Genomic DNA, 22,838 nt, shown 5'->3' on the forward strand with positions numbered 1-22,838 from the left:
CATGATGCCTCCAACTTTGTTTTTTTTGCTTAGGATTGTCTTGGCTATATGGGCTCTGTTGTGGTTCCATGTGAAGTTTAAAGTGTTTTTTTCCAGTTCTGTGAAGAAGGTCATTGGTAGCTTGATGGGGATGGCGTTGAATCTATACATTACTTCAGACAGTATTGCCGTTTCCACAATATTGATTCTTCCTAACCATGAGTATGGAATGTTTTTCCATCTGTTTGTGTCCTCTCTTATTTCGTTAAGCAGTGGTTTGTAGTTCTTCTTGAAGAGGTCCTTTACATCCTTTGTTAGTTGTATTCCTAGGTATTTTGTTCTCTTTTTAGCAATTGTGAATGGCAGTTTGTTCTTGATTTGGCCCTCTTTAAGTCTGTTATTGGTGTATAAGAATGCTTGTGGTTTCTGCACATTGATTTTGTATCTTAAGACTTTGCTGAAGTTGCTTATCAGTTTAAGGAGATTTTGGGCTGAGAGGTTGGGGTCTTCTAAATATACAGTCATGCCGTCGCCAATGGAGAAAGTTTGGCTTCCTCCTTTCCTAATTGAATACTCTTTATTTTTCTTGCCTGATTGCTTTGGCTAGAACTTCCAATACTATATTGAATAGGAGTGGTGAGAGGGCATCCTTGTCTTGTGCCAGATTTCAAAGGGAATGCTTCCAGCTTTTGCCCGTTCAGTATGATATTGGCTATAGGTTTGTCACAAATAGCTTTTATTATTTTATGACATGTTCCATTGATACCTAGTTTATTGAGAGTTTTTAGCATGAAGGGCTGTTGAATTTTGTTGAAGGCATTCGTTACATCTATTGAGATAATCACATGGTTTTTGTCTTTGGTTCTGTTTATGTGATGGATTACGTTTATGGACTTGCGTATGTTGAACCGCCTTGCACCCCCGGGATGAAGCCTACTTGATCGTGATGAATAAGCTTTTTGATGTGCTGTTGCATTCAGTTTGCCAGTATTAAAGATTTTTGCGTCAGTGTTCATCATGGATATTGGCCTGAAGTTTTCTTTTTTTGTTGAATCTCTGCCTGGTTTTGGTATCAGGATGATGTTGGTCTCATAGAATGACTTAGGGAGGATTCCTTGTTTTTGTATTGTTAATATGGTTTCAGAAGGAATGAACCAGGTCCTCTTTGTACGTCTGGTAGACTTTGGCTATAAACCCGTCTGGACCTGGACTTTTTTTGGTTGGTAGGCTATTGATTGCTGCCTCTACTTCAGCCCTTGTTCTTGGTCTATTTAGGGTTTCAACTTTTTCCTGGTTTAGTCTTGGGAGGGTGCAAGTGTCCAGGAATTTATCCATTTCTTCCAAGTTTACTGCTTTATGTTCATAGAGCTATTTGTCATAATCTCTGATGGTAGTTTGTATTTCTGCGGAATCAGTGGTCATATCCCCTTTATCATTTTTTATTGCATCTGTTTGATTCTTCTCTCTCTTTTTTTTATTAGTCTGGCTAGTGGTCTATTTTGTTGATCTTTTCAAAAAACCAGCTCCTGGATTTATTAATTTTTTGAAGGGTTTTTTGTGTCTCTGTCTCCTTCAGTTCTGCTCTGATCTTAGTTATTTCTTGTCTTCTGCTAGCTTTTGAGTTTTTTTAATCTTGCTCCTCTAGCTCTTTCAATTTTGATGATAGGGTGTCGATTTTAGATCTTCCCTTGTTTCTCATGTGGGCATTTATTGCTATAAATTTCCCTCTTGACATTGCTTTAAAGGTGTCCCAGAGATTCTGGTAAGTTGTGTCTTCATTCTGATTGGTTTCGAAGAACATCTTTATTTCTGCCTTCGTTTCATTGTTTATCCATTCGGCACTCAGAAGCAAGTTGTTGAGTTTCCAAGTAGTTGTGCAGATTTGAGTGAGTTTCTTAATCCAGAGTTCTAATCTGGTTGTACTGTGGTCTGATAGACGGTTTGTTATGATTTCTGTTCTTTTGCATTTGCCAAGGAGTGATTTGCTTCCAATTATGTGGTCAATTTTAGAGTAAGTGTTTTGTGGTGCTGAGAAGAATGTAAATTCTGTGGATTTGGGGTAGAGAATTCTGTATATGTCTGTTAGGTCCGCTTGGTCCAGCTGTTCATTCAAGTCCTGGATGTCCTTGTTAATTTTCTGTCTCATTGATCTGTCTAGTATTGACAGTGGAGTGTTGAAGTCTCCCACTATTATTGTGTGGGAGTCTAAATCTCCTTTTAGGTTGTTAAGAACTTGCTTTATGTATCTGGGTACTTAACTGGAAGTTAAAGGCTAGTTACTAATGTGTTTGGGAAAAGAATGATGGGTTTCTGCATTCACATTTCAGATTAGTTGTCACATAATTCCCTTTTGGGGTATGGTATCCATGCCAGTTGTTTAGTGCTACTGTTTATTTTATTTTATTTTTGAGACAGAGTCTCACACTGTCACCCAGGCTGTAGTGCAGTTGCACCATCTCAGCTCACTGCAGTCTCCTCCTCCTGGGTTCAGTCAATTCTCCTGCCTCAACCTCCCGAGTAGCTAGGACTACAGGCATGCGCCACCACGCTTAGCTAATTTTTTGGTATTTTTAGTAGAGATGGGTTTCACAGTTTTGGCCAGGATGGTCTCGGTCTCCTGACCTTGTGAGCCACCCACCTCGGCCTCCCAGAGTGCTGAGATTACAGGCGTTAGCCAATGTGCCTGGCCTATTTATTTATTTTTATAGAATTTATCTCCAGACTTCTTTTGGTGTGGAATAGGGATAATCTTCTAGATGACTTTCTCAAACAGCTTTCGCCTAATCCTTCGTTCTCTTCCTTGTTTTAAGATCCAGAGGGACTTGTTGCTAGTCCCTCTGCCTTTTGAAGAGTGTAGTATATACTGAGTTGGTTCACCTGTTTTTCCTCTACTGGCATAGGATTTTGTTTTCTTGGGAATCCAAGGTTGGTTGTATTTGTTCATCTGTTTTTCAGAGCCTTTTTTTTTTTTTCTTCTTGTCTCTTACTTGTTTATGCCATTCCCATGGATTTGTTCTCCAAAGTATTTAGGTGTGTTACATCTCCAAAATATTTTAAATTTTATCATTCATCTTTAAGGAGCTTAATGAATTTTAAGTAATTCAGCATGCAATAATTGTTCACATTTATCTTAAAATTTATCTTTTTTTCTAGAAAATAATTTTAGTGATGTATAATCAAAATGATAATATTTATTCACACTACATTATTATTTTCATGCTTTCATTTTAGATTTTGAGTTTTTTAAGAGTAAGGTTTATTGCTTAGTTGTCATTTTAAAATTGTTTTTTAAGAGACAGGGTCTTACTGTGTTGCCCAAGCTGATTTTGAATATTTTTTATTGAAATATTTAAATCATGTTTTTCACTTATTCAGTAAAAGCAGACCCCTGCGTTTTGCTGTTGCCATTGTGTAGCAGTGTGCACCATTTTGATTTGTACATGGCTAAATAGAGTTTCTCTTTCATTGAACTTGCTGTCATGTTAGGTTTACATAGGCCAAAGGATTTATACTGACTGAGCAGGAGAGAGGCAATGCTAGGAATATCCTGCCAGTGTATACCTTTCCTGCTTAGGCTCATATTGGTTTCCCGTCTCCTCTTTCCCAGTAGCCTTAGAGAGGCAGTCTCCTTGCTTTTTTACTTCTACTCCCTATTACTGCAGATGACAGTTTGCTTTATCTTTCTGTTATCTTATTCTGTAGAAGGTTCTTTCTCCCCTACCTGAAATATGGTGGCAGGTTTCAGAGGTTTTCACTGCTAGAGAAAGTGATAAAAGTATAAGACTAATAAAGCAAACCTTGCTTTTGTTTCAAAGAGTGATACTTGAGGCCGGGCTTGGTGGCCAACGCCTGTAATCCCAGCACTTTGGGAAGCTGAGGCGGGCAGGTCACTTGAGGTCAGGAGTTTGAAACCAGCCTGGCCAACATGGTGAAACCCTGTCTCTACTAAAAAATACAAAAATTAGCCAGGCGTAGTGGTGTACGCCTGTAATTCAGCTATTCAGGAGGCGGAGGCAGGAGAATTGCTTGAACCCAAGAGGCAGAGGTTGTAGTGAGCCAAGATTACGCCATTGCCCTCCAGCCTGGGCGGTAGAGCAAGATTCAGTCTCAAAAGAAAAAGAAAGAGTGAGGCTTTGATTTTTTTATCAGTCGTAATCACATCTTCAGTTATTTTATTTTAAACCTCATATACCCTGTTCCATTTTAATTTCCTCCAGCTTCATTCCTGACTAGCAGAATCATTTCACTTTCTCTATGTGAACCTTATACTGTAGTGCTTCTCAGCCTCATCAGACCAGTAACTCCCTTTTTAAGCAAATAATTTGTAATTCTGCCTTCGAGATCCTTAAATAAAGTGGATAGATAAAACAGTTCACTTAAAAAAGCTTAAAAAAGTCAATTGCCCATATTGTAGTATACAGGAGAAGCAAAAGGGAAGTAGTTTATAATAAAATAGTATATATTTTGATATTTAAATGTTTGGATATGACACATAGAGATAACAAATGCCTCCACAAGTTTCTCACTTAGTTATTCTATGCCACAGGGGATATAGAAAGCTCTGTGAATCCTAATTGGTAGGTTATTTGGATGACTACCTGGACAGCTAACCCAGATTTATCTATATTTTAGAGAAAATATCAGAGTCTGTTTTACAGTCTCTTTTTTTAACTTAAAAAAAGAAGTGTAGTTAACTTAGATCCTCAGTTTCAGTTTGACATATTTGATGATACAGTGAATTTCCATGATGCCAAAAAGTACTCCTATATCCCTTTCTAGTTAGTTCTCTGACCACTTTTTGATTTCTAAATCTGTAGGTTAGTTTTACCTGTTTTTGAATTTCATATATGTTGAGTTGTACAATGTATTCTATTCTTTTTGAGGATGGGGAATGGAGAGAGTTCTGGGTGCTTTCACATAACATGTTTTTGAAATTTACCCTGTACTGTTTATTTATTCTTTATTACTATTCTGTTGTATGAATATACCATAATTTGTTTACCCACTTCTTTTGGTGGCTGTCTGGGTTGTTTTATATTTGGGGCTATTAATAGTGTTACTGTGAATAGTTTTGTGCAAGTATTTCGGTGGACTTATGTTTTTATTTCTTTTTGAAAACAGTAACGAAATTGCTGGTCATAGTGTATGTACATGTTTGACTTTATAAGAGACGATGAAACAGTTCTCCATATTAGTTTTACTGTTTTACATTTGTACCAGCAGTGAATGAGGGTTCCAGTCATTTAGCATCCTTGACAACATTTTGTATTTTCTGTCTTTTTGTTTTTAACCATTTTTATAGGTTGTTAACTATTTTACATGTTTTCAGTGTTCTTTCTGGAAATAAGCTTGTTTATTGTTTTCCTTCCCATTTGGGTTTTATCCTTTTTCTTTGTCCTGTGACATTTACTACTTGTCCATCTGCCAAAATTTTGTTGACACATCTTTTGCTGTGATCTCTTCTCTTGTGATCACTTCTCTTGTTATTTGTCCCTTTTAAAAACATGTTTTGTTTTTTTTTTGGAGACAGAGTCTCGCTCTGTCGCCAGGCTGGAGTGCAGTGGTATGATCCCGGCTCACTGCAACTTCCGTTTTCCAGTTTCAAGCAATTCTCCTGCCTCAGCCTCCCGAGTAGCTGGGACCACAGGCATGCACCACCATGCCCGGCTAATTTTTTGTACTTTTAGTAGAGATGGGGTTTCACCATGTTGGCCAGGATGGTCTCAATCTCTTGACCTCGTGATCTGCCTGCCTTGGCCTCGAAAGTGCTGGGATTACAGGCATAAAAAACGTTTTTAATTTTTTTTGGAGACAACAGTTTCACTCTGTCACCCAGGCTGGAGTACAGTGCCATGATCTTGGCTCACTACAACCTCTGCCTCCTGAGTTCAAGCGATTCTCCTGCCTCAGCCTCCTGAGCAGTTGGGGCTACAGCTGTGTGCTACCACATCCGGCTATTTTTTTTTGAATTTTTAGTAGAGATGGGGTTTCACCATGTTGGCCAGGCTAGCCTCCTGGCCTCAAGTGGTCTACCCACTTCATCCTCCCAAAGTGCTGAGATTGTAGGTGTGAGACACCGCACTCAGCCTTTTAAATGTTTTTTTGTTTTTTGTTTTTTTCTTTTTTATTTGAGACAGAGTTTCTCTTGTTGCCCAGGCTGGAGGGCAATGGCACTATCTCGGCGCACTGCAACCTCCGCTTCCTGGGTTCAAGTGATTCTCCTGCCTCACCCTCCGAAGTAGCTGGGATCACAGGCATGTGCCACCATGCCCGGCTAATTTTTTGTATTTTTAGTAGTGATAGGGTTTCTCCATATTTGTCAGACTAATCTTGAACTCCCAACCTCAGGTGATCCACCCTCCTTGGCCTCCCAAAGTGCTGGTATTACAGGTGTGAGCCACCACACCTGGCCTTAAATTTTTTTTAATTAGGAGTGAGCAGAGTTAAATATGTGTGACATAAACACACCTTTGTCTTACTTTTTGCTCAACAGTATGTTTGTGAGATTCATCCTTGTGCCTTGAGCCAAAATTTAAAGGACATAGCCGTATTGTGAAAGTTATGTAGATGCTTTGTCATGCTAACCTCTGATAATTTGATCTATCTTCTCTGTTATCTCTTCTCCTTACAGTTAATATCTGTGCATTAATAGCTCTGTGTATACCTATTTAACATGAGTGACTAGATTTAGGGAAATTAGGATGTATCTTAAAATTGGTGTATCATTTTTTTCCCTTTCTTAGTGACACATAAAATAATACGTATTGCATTTGAAACAAGTACAATGATGAACTTGATCTGTTTAACATGTTCCATTTGAAGTCATAATACTAAAAACTTTCTTTACTGGGTTAGGTAAGATAACATTTGTGTTTCTTTAGAAGATTTTTTATTTTTTTTTAAATCACAAGATATTTTTTACTTTAAGAATAGTTTTTACCAGTAGAGAATGCCCAAATTGAAGGGGTTAAGACCTGGGCATTAGTTTTATGGTATTTCTGTTGTACTTATCTGTTTAACTGTTAATTTATAGAGAAAGTAAATCTACTCCAGTTATAAGCAGTGTTTATATAGATAGGCATGACTGTTTTTGCTAATGCATATTCAAACAACCAAATTTTATCTTACTGGTTCCATAATAAAAGATGAATAATATTTTATTTGTTAAATTTATGCTCAGTTGTGGTTCCTCTTCCTTAAGCTTAAGATAACATTACTGAAGTTAATGTCCCTCCTTTCACTCAGTGCCATGTGAAGAACTCCATGTTTTTGGTTTTAACAACTTCCTTCAATCACTCATAATTGTTACATCTTTTTCATTTTTTTCTATCTGCTCTTTGCCTTCTCTTGGTTCGGTTAAGTGGAACTGCCTTATGATCTTAGTGTCCTATTTCTTGGCAGCTAGTATCTCAATTTTATTCTTTCAGTAACCTTAATCTGGGTTGCCCTCAAGGTCTAGAAACTTGAGTATTCTTTTCCCAGTAGCACACTTGGCTTGAATATTGTATCATTTAAATGGAAAAAAAAAAAAAGTCAACATTGATACATCTCTCAGTTCATTTATATCTTTTGTTTAATTAATGAGGTTGGTGAATTTTTTTTGAGACGTAGTTTCACTCTTGTTGCTCAGGTTGGAGTGCAGTGGCGCAGTCTTGGCTCACTGCAAGCTCTGCCTCCCGTGTTCAAGCGATTGTCCTGCCTCAGCCTCCCAAGTAGCTGGGAGGATTACAGGCACCTGCCACCATGCCCAGCTAATTTTGGTATTTTTAGTACAGATGGAGTTTTGCCATGTTGGCCAGGCTGGTCTTGAACTCCCGACCTCAGGTGATCCTCCCACCTCGGCCTCCCAAAGTGCTGGGATTACAGGTGTGAGCCACTGTTCCCGGCTAGGTTAGTGAATTTTTTCAAGTTCCTAATCTACCAAGTGGGGAGAAGGCTCTTACTACTCAATTAGATGTCACCACTGTGTTTTGACTGAAGAACTAATCTTCCTTCTTTCTTCCTTCTGTTTCTTTCCTGGCTCTTAATTTTCTTGATACTTCTCCTTAGGTACTGTTTTGCTAAGGCTTGTTTTCAGAGGTGTCATGCAGTCTTTTAAAAACATTTTGGTTGTTAAAGTTTCCATTGTAATAAAATAAAATCTTATCTTTCAGAGTATCTTAAAGTGAGGTCACATGACCCTGAGGAAGCTATTAGACATGATGTTATTGTGTCAATAGTTACAGCTGCTAAAAAGGATATTCTTCTGGTCAATGATCACTTACTTAATTTTGTGAGAGAGAGAACATTAGACAAACGGGTAAGTACAAATAAGTAATTATTAATAAGTTTTCATTTTTAATACTTGAAGTTTAACAGTATTTGAAAATATTGAGATTTAAATGTAATTAGCCTTTTTTTTGGGGGGGAGCCATTTTAATATTTAAAATTAACTTTATGAGGTTTTACTTTTTAAAATTAAATTGTATCGGCCGGGCGCGGTGGCTCAAGCCTGTAATCCCAGCGCTGTGGGAGGCCGAGGCGGGTGGATCACGAGGTCAAGAGATCGAGACCATCCTGGTCAACATGGTGAAACCCCGTCTCTACTAAAACTACAAAAAATTAGCTGCGCATGGTGGCACGTGCCTGTAATCCCAGTGACTCAGGAGGCTGGGGCAGGAGAATTGCCTGAACCCAGGAGGTGGAGGTTGCAGTGAGCCGAGATCGTGCCACTGCACTCCAGCCTGGGTAACAAGGGCGAAACTCCGTCTCAAAAAAAAAAAAAAAAAAAAAATTGTATCAGTTTTTCTTTATTAAGATATTTGTTCCAATCATAACATAAAACAGCTCTTAATGGTAGTCAGATATTTGGCCTGTATACCAGTGTTAATGGTAACAGACTTTTGTAAAGGTCTGAGACACAACTTCTCTTACATTGTTGACTCTTTTTTCTTTCTCCTTTCAGGGCTATTGTTATATAAGTATGGATTGGTAGTTGTCTAATTGGTTGTATTATAATTAACATGGAATAGAAAATGAAAGATGTTTTCAACTTAGCAAAGCTAAACTCAATAGAGTACTATGCTTCTAGCCTATTTTCTGTTACTTCAATCCAACTTTTTTGAATGAGCACCCACTAGCCCCACTCACATTTATCAATAAACTTCTGGAGAGAGGACTGTGTCTTGTTATGTTTTTGTTTCATATTGCATGGAATATATTAGGTGCTCAGGAAATACTTTAATAAATGTTCATTCCGTTCTCCTGATTGCCATAATGGCATCTAAGCCTCATTTAGGCATAAGAGTAATTTTGGTGAAGGATTAGAGCCTTTAACTTATTTAAGCACTAATTAGCAAAGAAAGTGGGAGGCCTTGCCTATTGATTGTTGGAATAGCTTTGACTAGGTAAATTATTTAAAACATTGTAACAGGTTGATCGTGCCATCTCCCTTGTTAATACTGTCTTTGATAATGCTGGTTGTGGGTGGAGGATACATGGGCCAGAAGCACATGGTTTTCCCTTCAAATCTATAGGTATCCAGAACAATTTATTTTAACTGATAAATGTAGACTTATCTTTATTGAATATTTCGTTGTGGCATTAATCAGTGAAAAGGGCCAAAAGGCATGAAGAGGGAAGGATATTTGCATTGTTCATAGGATAATAGCCTTCTAAATAACCTTTTTTTCAGGTAGACTTAGAATTTGAACTGTTTTTGTTTATTGTTGGGATCATAATATATATTTTTATTCATGTTATGTTCATTGTATGGTTGCTTGGTTCATTCACATAAAAATTGAGCACTGAAAAGTAATTGACTATATACATGTTCTTGACAATATTAGCTATGATGTATCTTTAAATTCCCTTTGAAGAAGAGAGAATTAAAAGTTTGATATAACATAGGGAGTTAGAGATACAAAGTTTATATAAACAAATTTAAATCTCATTACAGCCTTGACATGGGCTCCAGCAGTTCTCCCACTTCAGCCTCCTGAGTAGGTGGGACTACAGATGCGTCCCACTATGCCTGGCCGTCTTGTCTTGTCTTTTCTTTTCTCTTCTCTTCTTTTCTTTTCCTTCTTTCTTTCTTTCCTGCCTCCCTCCCTCCCTCTCTCTCTCTCTTCTTTCTTTCTCTCTCTCTCTTTCTCTCTCTCTCTCTCTTCTTTCTCTCTCTCTCCTCTCTTTCTTTCTTCTTTCTTTCTCCTTCCTTCCTTCCTTCCTCCCTCCCTCCCTCCCTCCCTCCCTTCCTCCCTCCCTTCCTTCCTTCCTCCCTCCCTATGTTGCCTAAAGGCTGGTCTCCAATCCTGGTCTCAAGCCATCCTCCCACCTTGGCCTCTCAAAGTGTTAGACATGAGCCACCACAACTGGCCTGAAATCTTATTAGACTTTTAGAAGTCTTTTATTTCAATATGTAGTTGGTGGATTAATGAAATAAGAACTATTCTTAATATACTGTAATTAAGTGAAAGAAAAACCAAGGGGATAATTTGTTGCTATGAATGACAGACCATAGCAAAGAGAAAAGGACCACAAAGGAAAAAATTAATAATCTCTGCAAATTCATATTTTCAACATTACCAACTTCCTTTTGATTACAGTGCTGTGTTTATGTAAAATTAAAGAATGAACTTAAGATAATTAGTGTCAGATGCACTGTAACAAATATATACTTGTTTTAAAAAAGTTGAATACATTTCACTTATACTTCAACTCATTTCCCAGAGTTGACCAAATGGACCACTGATAAGTATCTTTACATTCAGCATTTGATAAAGCCAATATATATACCTTTAATACATCTTCATTACTATTATTATTTCTAATAGTATAAGTATGTTCAATATATACCACAATTTAGAAAAAATTTATGAGGGATGGGTCACAGTTTATCCTTTTAATTCTGTCTTTGCCTTTTAATGTTTGGTTGCTTGAGCTGGCTGCAGTGACTCATGTCTGTAATCCCAGCACATTAGGAGGCTGAGGTGGGAGGATCGCTTGAGGCCAGGAGTTCAAGACCAGTCTGGGCAACATAGTGAGACCCTGTTACTACAGAAATAAAAAATTAGCTAGGTGTGGCATTGTATGCTTATAGTCCCAGATACCTGGGAGGCTGAGGTGGGAGGATTGCTTGAGCCCAGGAGTTTGAGGCTTCAGTGAGTTGTGATTGCAGCACTTCACTCCAACCTGGGCAACAGAGACCCTGTCTCTAAAAATGCTTGAACAAAAATTTTGGTAGCTTGTTTTTCCTCACCAATTTTAAGTAACAATATGTAGAGTGTGATTAGCTTTAGTTTTCAAGCATAGGTGATAGGTTTAAGACATTAAAGCATTAAAGTTCTTTATACATGTTGACTTGTCTCCCGTACTTTACATAGTAGAAATATTTATGGGATAGTTTTGTGCTTTTAAAAAATAAATATAGTAATTATAAATTGATGTTCCTTATCTGAGACTTGAAAAAAATGTATAAAGGGAAGGAAAACATAAAACTAGGAAACTAAACTTTTCCTTAATTTATATAATAGAAGCATTTTTACATTATAAATAAAACTTCTTTTGTTTTTAAGTGGAGAGTACGCAAAGAAGCCATGATGGGACTTGCCCAGATTTATAAGAAATATGCTTTACAATCAGCAGCTGGAAAAGATGCTGCAAAACAGATAGCGTGGATCAAAGACAAATTGCTACATATATATTATCAAAATAGTATTGATGATCGGTAAGTTAAGGATACCATAAATATTTGGTGACTTTGAATGTTTATAACTTGATTTATGCCAACTATTTTCTTTATGATCTCACACCCTTTCCTCAGTTTTTAGTACTAAGTAATGGTAGTGAGTGACTGGGCTCATTCCCACCAGCACCATAAATGAAGCAGTAATGTATATATAACTTTAGGGATTGGCACAGGTTTTACGTTCATTTTTATACAGTGTATTTGAACAGTAATATCTAAAAGTAGGAATGTGTATAATTACAATTTTAGTTTATAGGTAATTGTGTTACAAAGACTTCATTAGTTTTTTTCAAATAAAACTTTAAAAACATGTTGGATTTTAGACATTTAAAAACAATTTCAACTGAAAGCTAGAAAACATTTTATAAATTTATATAAAAACACATTATCTGAATATAATCTTAATATTTTTTCTATTCCAGGCTAAGATTGGATCTTGCATGGACTGCAATCATTTATTAGTGATGAGAGCTCTAAATCCTGGTTATAGTCTGAAATGATTTAAGAGGTTATGCAGGTCATCCTATAATGTTAAGAGGCATAGATACTAAAAACTGAGTATCTTACATTAACATTATGAAACTTCATAGTTGTTTTTATAAAATTGAAGCTTTTATACTTTTTGAGGGTATGATATCAGTGCATAAAGATATACTTTATGATTTGGTAGGATTTTTTTTTTTAGTCCTTTTAACCGGGTCTGTTTTCATGATGATGCCTCTGAAAATGCAAAAGAATCTTAAAAGTTTCTTTAGTTTTGACTTAGAAATTTAGAGCTTGGCATTTGAAAGGACCTGGTGTGTTTTAAAATTCTGTATTATATTACAACTATATAATTTTTTAAGGTTCAAATTAAAGAAAAATCCCTGATATATAATGTGCCCAATGTCCTGAAGCTGATAGTTGTCTTAGCTGTGGGCATAGGGCTGTTTTCAGTACATCCAGCTAAATCTTGTTTTGGTCCCCTTCTTTCTACAGGTAGAAGATTTTGATTTGGAAATCTCATTTCCACCCATAGCAGCAGGAACCTCTTTAATATATGTTCTTTACATAATTTTGGAATTTTATATGCAGATTTAGAAAATTACAAAAAGGACAATACAATGCCTTCTCTGCTTTTTTGTAGATTACTTGTTGAACGGATCTTTGCTCAATACATGGTTCCTCACAATTTAGAAACTACAGAACGGATGAAGTGCTTATATTACTTGTATGCCACACTGGATTTAAATGCTGTGAAGTATGTTTCAAATATCAAACTCTGTTCTTTTCATCTTTTGCAATATATTGAATTTTATGGAAAAGAAACCACAGACACCTTGTTTTAAAATGTAAACTGTGTAGTGTAAATATTGTTTAAAGGGTCATGTTATAATATAGTACTTGGCTATTTTTTCAGAAAGTACCACTTTAAACATGAGATTAAGCCATTGTAAGCAATTGAAAAACAGAGCTGACTGACATGAAATCTTTTAGGATTTGAGTTTTCTATTCATATTGTTGGTGTCTCAAGAAATGTTGATGTACCTATTGTTTGTTTGCTTTCCTTAAGGCATTAGAAGCATTTGTATTATGAAAATACTACCTTTTTGTTCTCACTTGGTGTACTCATTTGTCTTATGATGCAGAGCAGTAGGCTACAAATTTTGTGCTGCGTAGCCTGAGCAGCACAGTGTTATATTTTGACATAAGAGTAAGCACAAATATGTTTTTTCTGCCACATTTCATTCAAAAAGTACTTTTGGGTGTTTAGGTAAAGTGGCATTGGCATTTTAGACATGGAAAAGATATTGCTAGTCTAATTGAATCATATTAAGGGTTAGGAAATTGAGGTCTTAGAGATTTGCTTTAGGTTTTAGGAAATGTAGACCCTTAGTATTGCAGCAAATGTAGTTTACAACTATTGGGGATTAAATGTTGAGAAATTGGAGAGATCTAAGTGACTATATGTAATTTTCATTTGTACCACTGTTTAATGAGACTTTTGACTTCATTTCTTCCATGGAAATAATTGTATTTTCTTTTTATGTTTTATACAGAAATATTGAGGAAAAGATTCTAGAGGGGAGAAATACACATTTTTTTTCCCCGCCTGCTGTATTTCAGGCACTGGGATTTGTATCATGTATAGCTGCTTTTGTGCTACAGTGGAAAAATATGTTGAAAAAGAGAACTGATTGCCCACAAAGCTTAAAATATTTACTGTCCGGCCTTTTATAGGAAAACCTTGCTAACCCTGGTTTAAATGATATTTTCCTGTTTTACACATGATGAAATGAATCACACAGATGTTAAGTTGCACAGAATCACACAAGGAGTGAGAGAGAGCCAGGATTTGCACTTGATCCTGCTTGGTTCCAAAGCTTGTTCTTTTTCCACTACACATAGTAAAATACATTACTCTTATATTTAATTTTATTACTTGTAAACTTTTCTCTGGAATTGGAATACATCCTAAAATTCTCGGTTTGTCATAGCCTAATTGGTGGCTCTTTTCCTCATGGCAAATTCAATTGATGGCCTCTTAAATGGAATGAAATATCATAATTATATTCTATTGAAACAACCTATTGGACATCATAGTAAATCTAGACTTCTCTACTCAGCCCAACTGTCATTCAAGAGTAATAGTGAAATAACACTTTTAAGCAAAAATGAAGAATTTGTCAGTTCTGCTTGAAAAAATTACTAAAGAATAATTTTCTTTTTGTTTTTGGCAAAAAAGGAAAGTAAATCTATAAAGAAGTAATAAGATACAAGAATTTGAAACACTTCTGTAAATGTAAATAATCAAGGACTCTAAAAACAGTAATAATAGTTTTATTTGCAAGGGGTGGGAGTGTGGATTAAAAAGTAGGTAGCACGTAGGCCAGTATTTAGCCAGTACCATATACCACTGCAGTACTTACTATATGAGGTTTCCTGAGTGTCCCTGGAACCCTCTTTCCTATGTCCCTACCATGCCTGGGCAGGGCTGGAATATCTCCAGGACCTTCTTCCACTACCCACGGTTCTGATTGGTTGATGCTTTTGTCAAAAATTTTGACTATAGGTGGGTCGTATTGGATAACAGCATATAAGGTGATAGGTAAGTAATGAGTATGAAGGTGTTCCCGGGTTCTTTTATCATATTAGTGATAGTGATTATTGAATAATTATAAGTGTGCATTTAACAATCACCTCTCAAAGCAGTTAAAATGTATAGTTTCCAAACACGGAGGAACAAAAAATGATTAATGAAAGCTTTAATACCAGAAACAAAATAGAAAACAAGAAAAATAACAGTAAGTAGAAATAAAAATTATAAATTGCTGTTATAAAACGAAGCATGTCAGATGTCACTCATCACTTAAGTGATAAGTATATTTGATTGAATTCAAAAGTGAGACAGTGCTATTCACAAGAGATATGTTGAAAAATAATGCCGTTGAAAAGTTGAAAGTAAATTCCAATCTGGACCAGTACTCAAAAGGAAAGGCTTTGATTCTACAAAAATGGTTGGTGAATGATTGGATATTTATCTGTTTTAAGATAAAATATTTAAGGTCTTTGTATATCATTTTTTAGATGATTTTCAGTTTAGCCAACATTTATAATTAGCTGACCAACTTATACTTACCAGTATTTTAGTACTTTATGTTTATCTGTGGTGGTTTTCTCCAAAACCCGTTACATTTTTTATTATGTAATAATTAAAAAAAAGATATGTATGTTATGAAGTTTAATAAAATAAAAATATCTATTAATCTATTACCCAACTTATAAAATTTTCTCCCATTCATCTTCCTCCCAGAGGTAACCTCTACCCTAGTTTCTTGTTTCCTTTTAAAAATTTTTTTAACATATCTATGTGTATATGTGTGTGTATTCCTCAGTAATATATTTTTGCTTGTTTTTGAACTTTATGATAAAGTGAGACAATTGTGTATACAGTTTTGTATGTCTTTTTTTCTATTCTATATCCAAGACTCATCCATAATATTATACATAGCTGTACATCATTCATCTTTTCAATTTAATATGCACATGCAAGAGTTTCTCTAAGGTATGATTATGAGTGATTCTCAAATTTAGCTACTTATTGAAATCACCCTGGGAGGTTTAAACAATTGACAACTAAGTTCCTCCTTCACAGATACTTACTGGAGTGTAGTCTGGGAATTGGGCTCTTTAGAAAAGCCTTTCAGGAGATTTTAATGGGCAACCAAGGTTCATATTCACTAGTATATAGCTAGAAGTGGAGTTTCTGACTATGGGCCTTTTCATCAACGTAAACTAGTGTCAAATTGTTTTCTAACATGATTATACTAGTTTATACTCCTACCAGTGGTTTATGAATTTCTACATCCTCCTGTATATTATCAGACTATTAGATTTTCTTAATCTTCTGAGTATCAAATTTTCTTATCTTTAATTTTCCTGAAAACAGATAATACTGAAACTTTATACTTTTATGGTCCATTAAAGTTCTGATTTCACCACACTCCCCACCACTCTGTATTGTAACACCTGTTTCAATTTAATTACACTCTAGCCCTGAAGTCATTTAAATGTATGACTTTGACTTAGTTTGAGAAGGACTTAAAAATAGCTGCTTGTCTATTTAGGTGAGAACTTGTTTGGTAAGGATTGTCTCTTATTGTTGAAAAGGAATATTTTATTCTCTGACTACTTTTCTTTGGGGAAGACAAAGTGTTTCTTAGACTTCAGACTTTTTTATGTGAATCTGTGTTTGGTTAAGGTCCTAAGTTAATGAAATACCTTGATTATTGAAAAAAAGAACAGAGGCATTCTTGAGAACTTCTGACAGCAGTGTGTAGTTCTGCCTCTCACAAGGTCCCCAGAACTCCTATTAGTGAGGGTTTTTGTTGTGATCTTCTCTTTTATTAAAAAAGTTTGTGTCTAGATAGTTTTGTACTTCTGAGTCTGATGTGTGATTTGCCCAGCTGGGAGCAAAAGGTTGGAGGACAGGTCCTCCTCAACATTTGGACAGGCCACTGACTGAAACCTGATGGTAGCTGTCTTTTTCTTTGAGTTGCTGTAAACTTGTGGTTTGGTAACAAGGAGAATTCAGGGAACTAATTGTCTATTTAAAATGTCAGATAACAAATATAAGAATATCCAGGCTATAACTAGAGTTTTTACATTTACTAAAGAACAGAACTGCAATTCAGACTAAGATGAAATAAATAGAGATTTTTCTTCCTATTGTAATGTTGTTTCTCCTAGTATAACTTTTCCCCCTCATTTAAAGAATTATTTAGAAAGGCAATAAACAGGGACAGATTGCCTCGCTGATTAATAGAATTTTATTAAAATACTTAAAATGACAGTTTCTGTAAACATGTTACAATACAAATTCTTAGAGATGATCACTTTTTGATTTAAGCTATAGCCATAATAGTTTATAAGGGGCTTTAAAATAGCTTGAAATGTCATCTTTAATGAATAACTAACTGTAATAGGTAAAGTAATTTCCTCTTTAAGTGAAAGGAGGCTTCAAAATCTAAGCCTTTCAGAAATTATAATGATTAAGTATATAGGAGAGAGAAAATATATTGATTTTGGAGTTCAGAAGTAATTTTACAATGACTACTCCATTTCTTTGACAATTGTTTTAATCATAAAACTCGTTAGATTTTTAGTCCTTTGGAATATGATCATTTTGCTTTCAATGTTCTTAAACTGTGCTTATGAAAATTTATAGAACTTAGTAACTTGAAATTAATGAAGTATAGCTGTTTTAAATATAACTTCTAAGGTGAAAATGTTCTAATAGTGTTGTTTTTACCATTTTGACGTGACTACTGTAAAAGAATTCAAGTGTCCTAAATTTAAACTAGTTTGTCTCCTTTAAAAAAATCCAAAGGTATTTTTTTAAACATATTGTTAAAGGGGAGAATTAAAATATTAAACAGTGTTCTTGGCTTATTAAAAGGAAAAGAGTTTTTTATATGCATCTGTATTACTGCTTTTGGGCAGTGCTTCGTATATGTGGTAATAAAGGTTAATGGAAGTGTAGAATAATGGAAAACAAACTGATGAAAAGTAGTCCTTGTTTTTGGAAATTTTCGTAAAAAATTTTAAATGTGTGGTTCTAATCTGTAATCAAGTATTTCAATAATATTAATTATTCTGTATATATTATATTCTTCATATAATTTCTTAAGTACCCGTATAATTTTTTTAAATTTAAATTTCTGCCTGAGAACAATACAACTATTAAGAGGACATCAGAGTTTTTGACATATAAAAATAATATTCACTTATAAATAATTGCAGACTTTAAAATTTAAGATTTGTCTAAAAGTATCTCCATTCTCTCATAACTAATTCTTTTTATGACTTTGATTCTATTTTATCCTGCTTGCTGCAGCACCTTACTCTGTCAGTTAATTCCTTTATTTCTAAAATTTCTGATTTCTCCAGGTACAACCACTGATTATTTCTTTTGATTCTGCTGTGTTGTATTTGATTCCATTCTTTTCCTCTACACATTATCAGTTGCTTAGTCCTGTGAATTTTACTTCATCTCTTGTCATCTCCTTTTATAATTTGAACCTTAAAAAATTATATGGTTGTAATATTCTAGAAAGATTTTTATCCTGTTTTGTTATTTAAATGTGTATGTTTGTGTTTTTCAGGGCATTGAATGAAATGTGGAAATGTCAAAATCTGCTCCGACATCAAGTAAAGGATTTGCTTGACTTAATTAAGCAACCTAAAGTAAGAATTTTTTCCTTCAATGTTTTTTAAAACATATGTATTTTAATTACTATTTACTGTTGCTGTTACATGTTAAACAATTCATTCTGTTTGCTAAATTTCTGACTGTAAAACTTAGGATTCCTTGCTTCGAAAACTCTTAATTTTTAAGAAACTTACTAAATAGAAAATGATAAATGTTTTTATCTGCAAAGGTAATACCCACCATTAAAAAGAGTGCTTTTATGTACTCAAAATTAAAGTTTTTTGGATAGCTTTAAAGATGTAAACAATAACTCAGCTTTATTGAAATCATAGAAAATATAATGAAATTATGTTGCCACTCTAAGATGTTCCCTACTTTTTTGTATATGCTTGTGGTTTTAGAAAGTTTCAATAATTATGTAATTTTAGTTAGGTATCTTGATATTTTTACTTAATATTTATGGAGATTTTAAATGTACTTCCTGGTATTTATAATTTAACGGTGGTATTCATCCAGTGGATGTAATTTTATTTTTTGGACATTTAGAATGATTCTAGGGTTTTCTTTTTTTTTTTTTTTTTTTTTTTTTTTGAAATGCTGTATGTAGACATGTGTAAAAGGCATATTCATCTAAAAAGCAGTGTTCCTGGTCATTTTAAATTGCCTTCAGGGAAAACAGTAGTAGTAGTATTTTTGCTTTTTCAGTTTCTAGTGCTCTTTCTCAATCTCCCTTCCTCACATATACTTCATAGGACAGAGGAGCAGTATTGTTTCATCTAAGGGGAGAAAATTTTCACTTTTTCCCTTGGCATAAATTCACCAATTGCTCTACAAAACAGTAAACTCATACCATTTGTTTGAGTGGTTTATAGTGACCCTCTCACTGTTTTTTTTTTTAACCTTCAGATCACTAGTAATAAGGCATTTTGTACCACTTGTTTGCCTAACTGAAGCTTACTTTTGAGTAGCATTTTTGTTTTATAGGCTAACAATGACCTCTTTGTGTTTTATTGAACCTTTATTGAACATTTTTTCTGTGATTATTGAGTATATCGAATCTGTCAATATGTTTTTCTTTAAAATAAATGACTTAAAACTAATTTAGTGATAACGCTGTTTTCTTTCTCTTAAAGCCTGTTACATTAGTATGATTTAGTCAGTAAGCATGTTTCAGTTGGTGTTATAATGCAGTAAGCTAGTATGCTTTAGTTAATAATCCCTGGATAAAGTGCCTTTCTTTGCTACTTAGAGCTCTATATATTTCCCTTTTTCTGGCCAAATGTGTAAGAGTGTTAATTAAAAACATAAGACATTCTTACTTGCTTATAAAATTATTTATAATTTTAGGCATTATCAAAATCATAGTAGCATCCAGGTAGTATGTTAAGTGTATAAATCATATGTTGAACAAGCACGATGTGTGAGATTGTAATCAAATATAGCCTTGTTTTTGATTCTCACTGTTCCTCTAAAATGTATGCATTTAGTTGGAGCTTCTTCATTTTGCCTGTTGTTAAAAACTTGGAAGGGTCTTATGACTTTGCTGCTGAGTCATACATGAAATCACTAAATACAGTCTCAATTCAACTAGAATGTTTAGTTTTCTACTACAGTGGAATTTTCTTTTTGCCTGTGTTGAAATAATTACCTAGTTATCCACATTAAAGATGGAGTTCTCAACCATCATTCTCAGCAAACTGACACAAGAGCAGAAAATCAAACACTGCATGTTCTCACTCATAGGCGGGTGTTGAACAATGAGAACACATGGACTCAGGGAGGGGAGCACTACATACTGGGGTCGTTGGGGGGAAATGAGGGAGGGATGGGCGGGTGGGGATGTGGGGAGAGATAGCATGAGGAGAAATGCCAGATATAGGTGAAGGGGAGGAAGGCAGCAAATCACACTGCCGTGCGTGTACCTATGCAACAATCTTGCATGTTCTTCACATGTACCCCAAAACCTAAAATGCAATTAAAAAAGAAAGAAAGAAAGATAGAAAAAAAATGGAGTTCTCATTCACGTGTGACAGGTTTGAAAAAGTAACAGAATGCAGAAGGATAGCCAAGCGCCATTTCATTTCCCCCAAATAAGACAGCAACTATAGCAATCTTACATGTTTCTAGACAGGTGTTCAATGCTTTAAATTCCAAATATTTGGGAATTCTTGAACTTTATTATGCTTTACCTCTTAGTTCCTCTTAGCAAGCTCATTCTCAATATGGATAGTCTGTTTATTTATTTATTTGATTTCCTTTCAGTTCTATGTTTATTCAGCTCAGTACTTTAAATAAACTTACTCAATGACATTTTTTGTTTTTCTTGTTTAGAATAACACTATTCTGATGTAGTGAATAATTAGCACTCTAAGAAATGTCTTTTATACATGTCAGTCACGTGTTAATTGTGCCTCTCCAGTGTCTTCCCCATAAGCTTCATGACTATGCTTTATAATTCTCGGATGTAAACATTGTAGGAGTTTTCCCTATTCTTTTAGCTCCAAAAAAAAAAGCCCCAAAATATCTACCTGTTACAAAATGCAGTGCAGCCACTTGATTTCTTTTTGGAGGCTAATAAAACAGGGTGAGATAAGCGGCGATGAAAGTGGAGAAGGAGTTTACTTCCACCTCCTATCTGGCTTATCTAAAGTTAAAAAAAAAATAAAGAAGGAGACCGTATTGGTAAGAGCATGGGTTTGGAGCATTTAGTGGGTTATGCTTGTCTAATTTTTTGCAGAGTGTGATGAAGTTTTTTTGTCAGGAAATTCTAATTTTGCATTTTTTTAAATGTGATTTACAGACAGATGCCAGTGTCAAGGCCATATTTTCAAAAGTGATGGTTATTACAAGTAAGTTATTTTAAAATATGTATAAAATATGTTTTAATTGAAACTTTTTTATAATTTAAAGTGTTTCACGCAGTTTCGTTAAAGACTATGATAACATAGGAATTTTAAATTTTCTTTAGTGTCTTATATGAGCTAGAGCTGGAGAAGGGATTAGTACATAAATTTGTTTTTAAGAGTTTTATTTCAATCATGTAAGCTTACTGTAAAAACTGAATTGGTGTTTAGTGTTGCTTGCTCTAATGTGACTCTAACTGAAGCTAATTCACTCCAAGCCAAAATATAAAGAATATACCTATAATAACTACATACATAACAGCTTCTTTGAAAAGATATTAATTTGCTGTTTTTGCTTTAGGTGATGTTAGCAAAATGGTATTTCATTTAACAGTAAATACGAAAGAATTATGTGGAACATCTCCTTTGTGCAGTGGAAAAGTAGGGAATATTTGCTATTTTTGCAGGTCATTTGCTTTTCCTCCCATCTCAGAGGTCACCGTATATAGCATATGGATAGAGGGATAATCAGGAACACCTGGAGGAATGCTTCTACGGAGCTTCCACTTGGTGATAATGAAGAGATCTTAAGATGGATCTGAGATGCTAAATATTCCGTGATGTATATGAAAGTAATGTTAAGACACTGAAGATAACAGTAAACCTAACTCACTGGGTTTTGGATTAAGTAATGGAAGTTTTAGAATGAGTAGAACTTTAAGACCAAAATGTCTTTCTGTCCTGGGAAAACTATTCCAGTCCCTGGATAACTTGCTAAAGCAAGTTGTTTTGTACTATTCCTTTTTTAAAAAAAATAATTTGAGTTTTAGAGATACTATCTCACTCTTTTGCCCAGGGCTGGAGTACAGTGGCACAGTCATAGCTCACTGCTATCTTGACCTCCTGGGCCTAAGCCATCTTCCCGCCTCAGCCTCCTGAGTAATTGGGACTACATGCACATACTACCACAGCTGGCTAATTAAAAATATATATATTTTAGAGACTACATATTGCTATATTGTCCAGGCTAGTGCTGAACTGCTGGCCTCAGGTGCTGGGATTACAGGTGTGAGCCACTGTGCCTGGCCAATTGCCTTTTTATAACCATCTTTTCAGTAGATTGGCTGTATATACCGTCTCCTAAAAGAGATCATTCCCTAAGTTTTATTTTTTTTTCCTATCAATTTTCTTCCAGTAAGTCCATTATTTCCCAGATTCAGCTTCAACGAATGCTAGTATCCTGCAGGTGTTAATAGTATTATGAAAAAAAAGGGTTTCATTGTCATATGTTTATAGAATGCTAAATTAAAGGAGTTTTCTTCCTCCCTTCTTTTCCCTCCCTCCTTTTGCTTTTGTTTTCTGAAATAATAGGCCTTATTGTAGCCTTTATTGTGATGCCCATCCATTATGAAGGGCTGTAAAATAACATTTTCCAAAATTACTTGAAAAAAATACCTTTTCCTGAGCACTGTTAAACTCCACGGAACTGCTAGTGATCTTTGGAACACAGATTGCTAAGTGCTAGTGCTGCACTAGCGGTTTTTCAGCTTGCCCTCAGGTGCTTATGTAAACTTATATAAACATTTCATTTATCTTTTTT

General features: G+C 34.9%; 1 protein-coding gene across 3 annotated transcripts in view; it reads left to right on the forward strand.

The window, feature by feature from the left end:
- Positions 1 to 22,838, forward strand: part of LOC108310797 (sister chromatid cohesion protein PDS5 homolog B) — a 167,556-nt gene that overhangs the window by 92,319 nt on the left and 52,399 nt on the right. For all 3 annotated transcript variants that reach the window (XM_017537947.2, XM_037741809.1, XM_037741810.1), the window contains 5 exons: positions 8,133 to 8,278; positions 11,532 to 11,683; positions 12,831 to 12,944; positions 18,349 to 18,430; positions 21,196 to 21,244. In XM_017537947.2, the coding sequence (XP_017393436.1) occupies positions 8,133 to 8,278; positions 11,532 to 11,683; positions 12,831 to 12,944; positions 18,349 to 18,430; positions 21,196 to 21,244 (543 nt within the window). The remainder of the gene's footprint in view (positions 1 to 8,132; positions 8,279 to 11,531; positions 11,684 to 12,830; positions 12,945 to 18,348; positions 18,431 to 21,195; positions 21,245 to 22,838) is intronic.

This window comes from Cebus imitator, unplaced genomic scaffold (assembly GCF_001604975.1).
Source record: "Cebus imitator isolate Cc_AM_T3 unplaced genomic scaffold, Cebus_imitator-1.0 Scaffold108, whole genome shotgun sequence".
NCBI lineage: Eukaryota > Metazoa > Chordata > Mammalia > Primates > Cebidae > Cebus > Cebus imitator.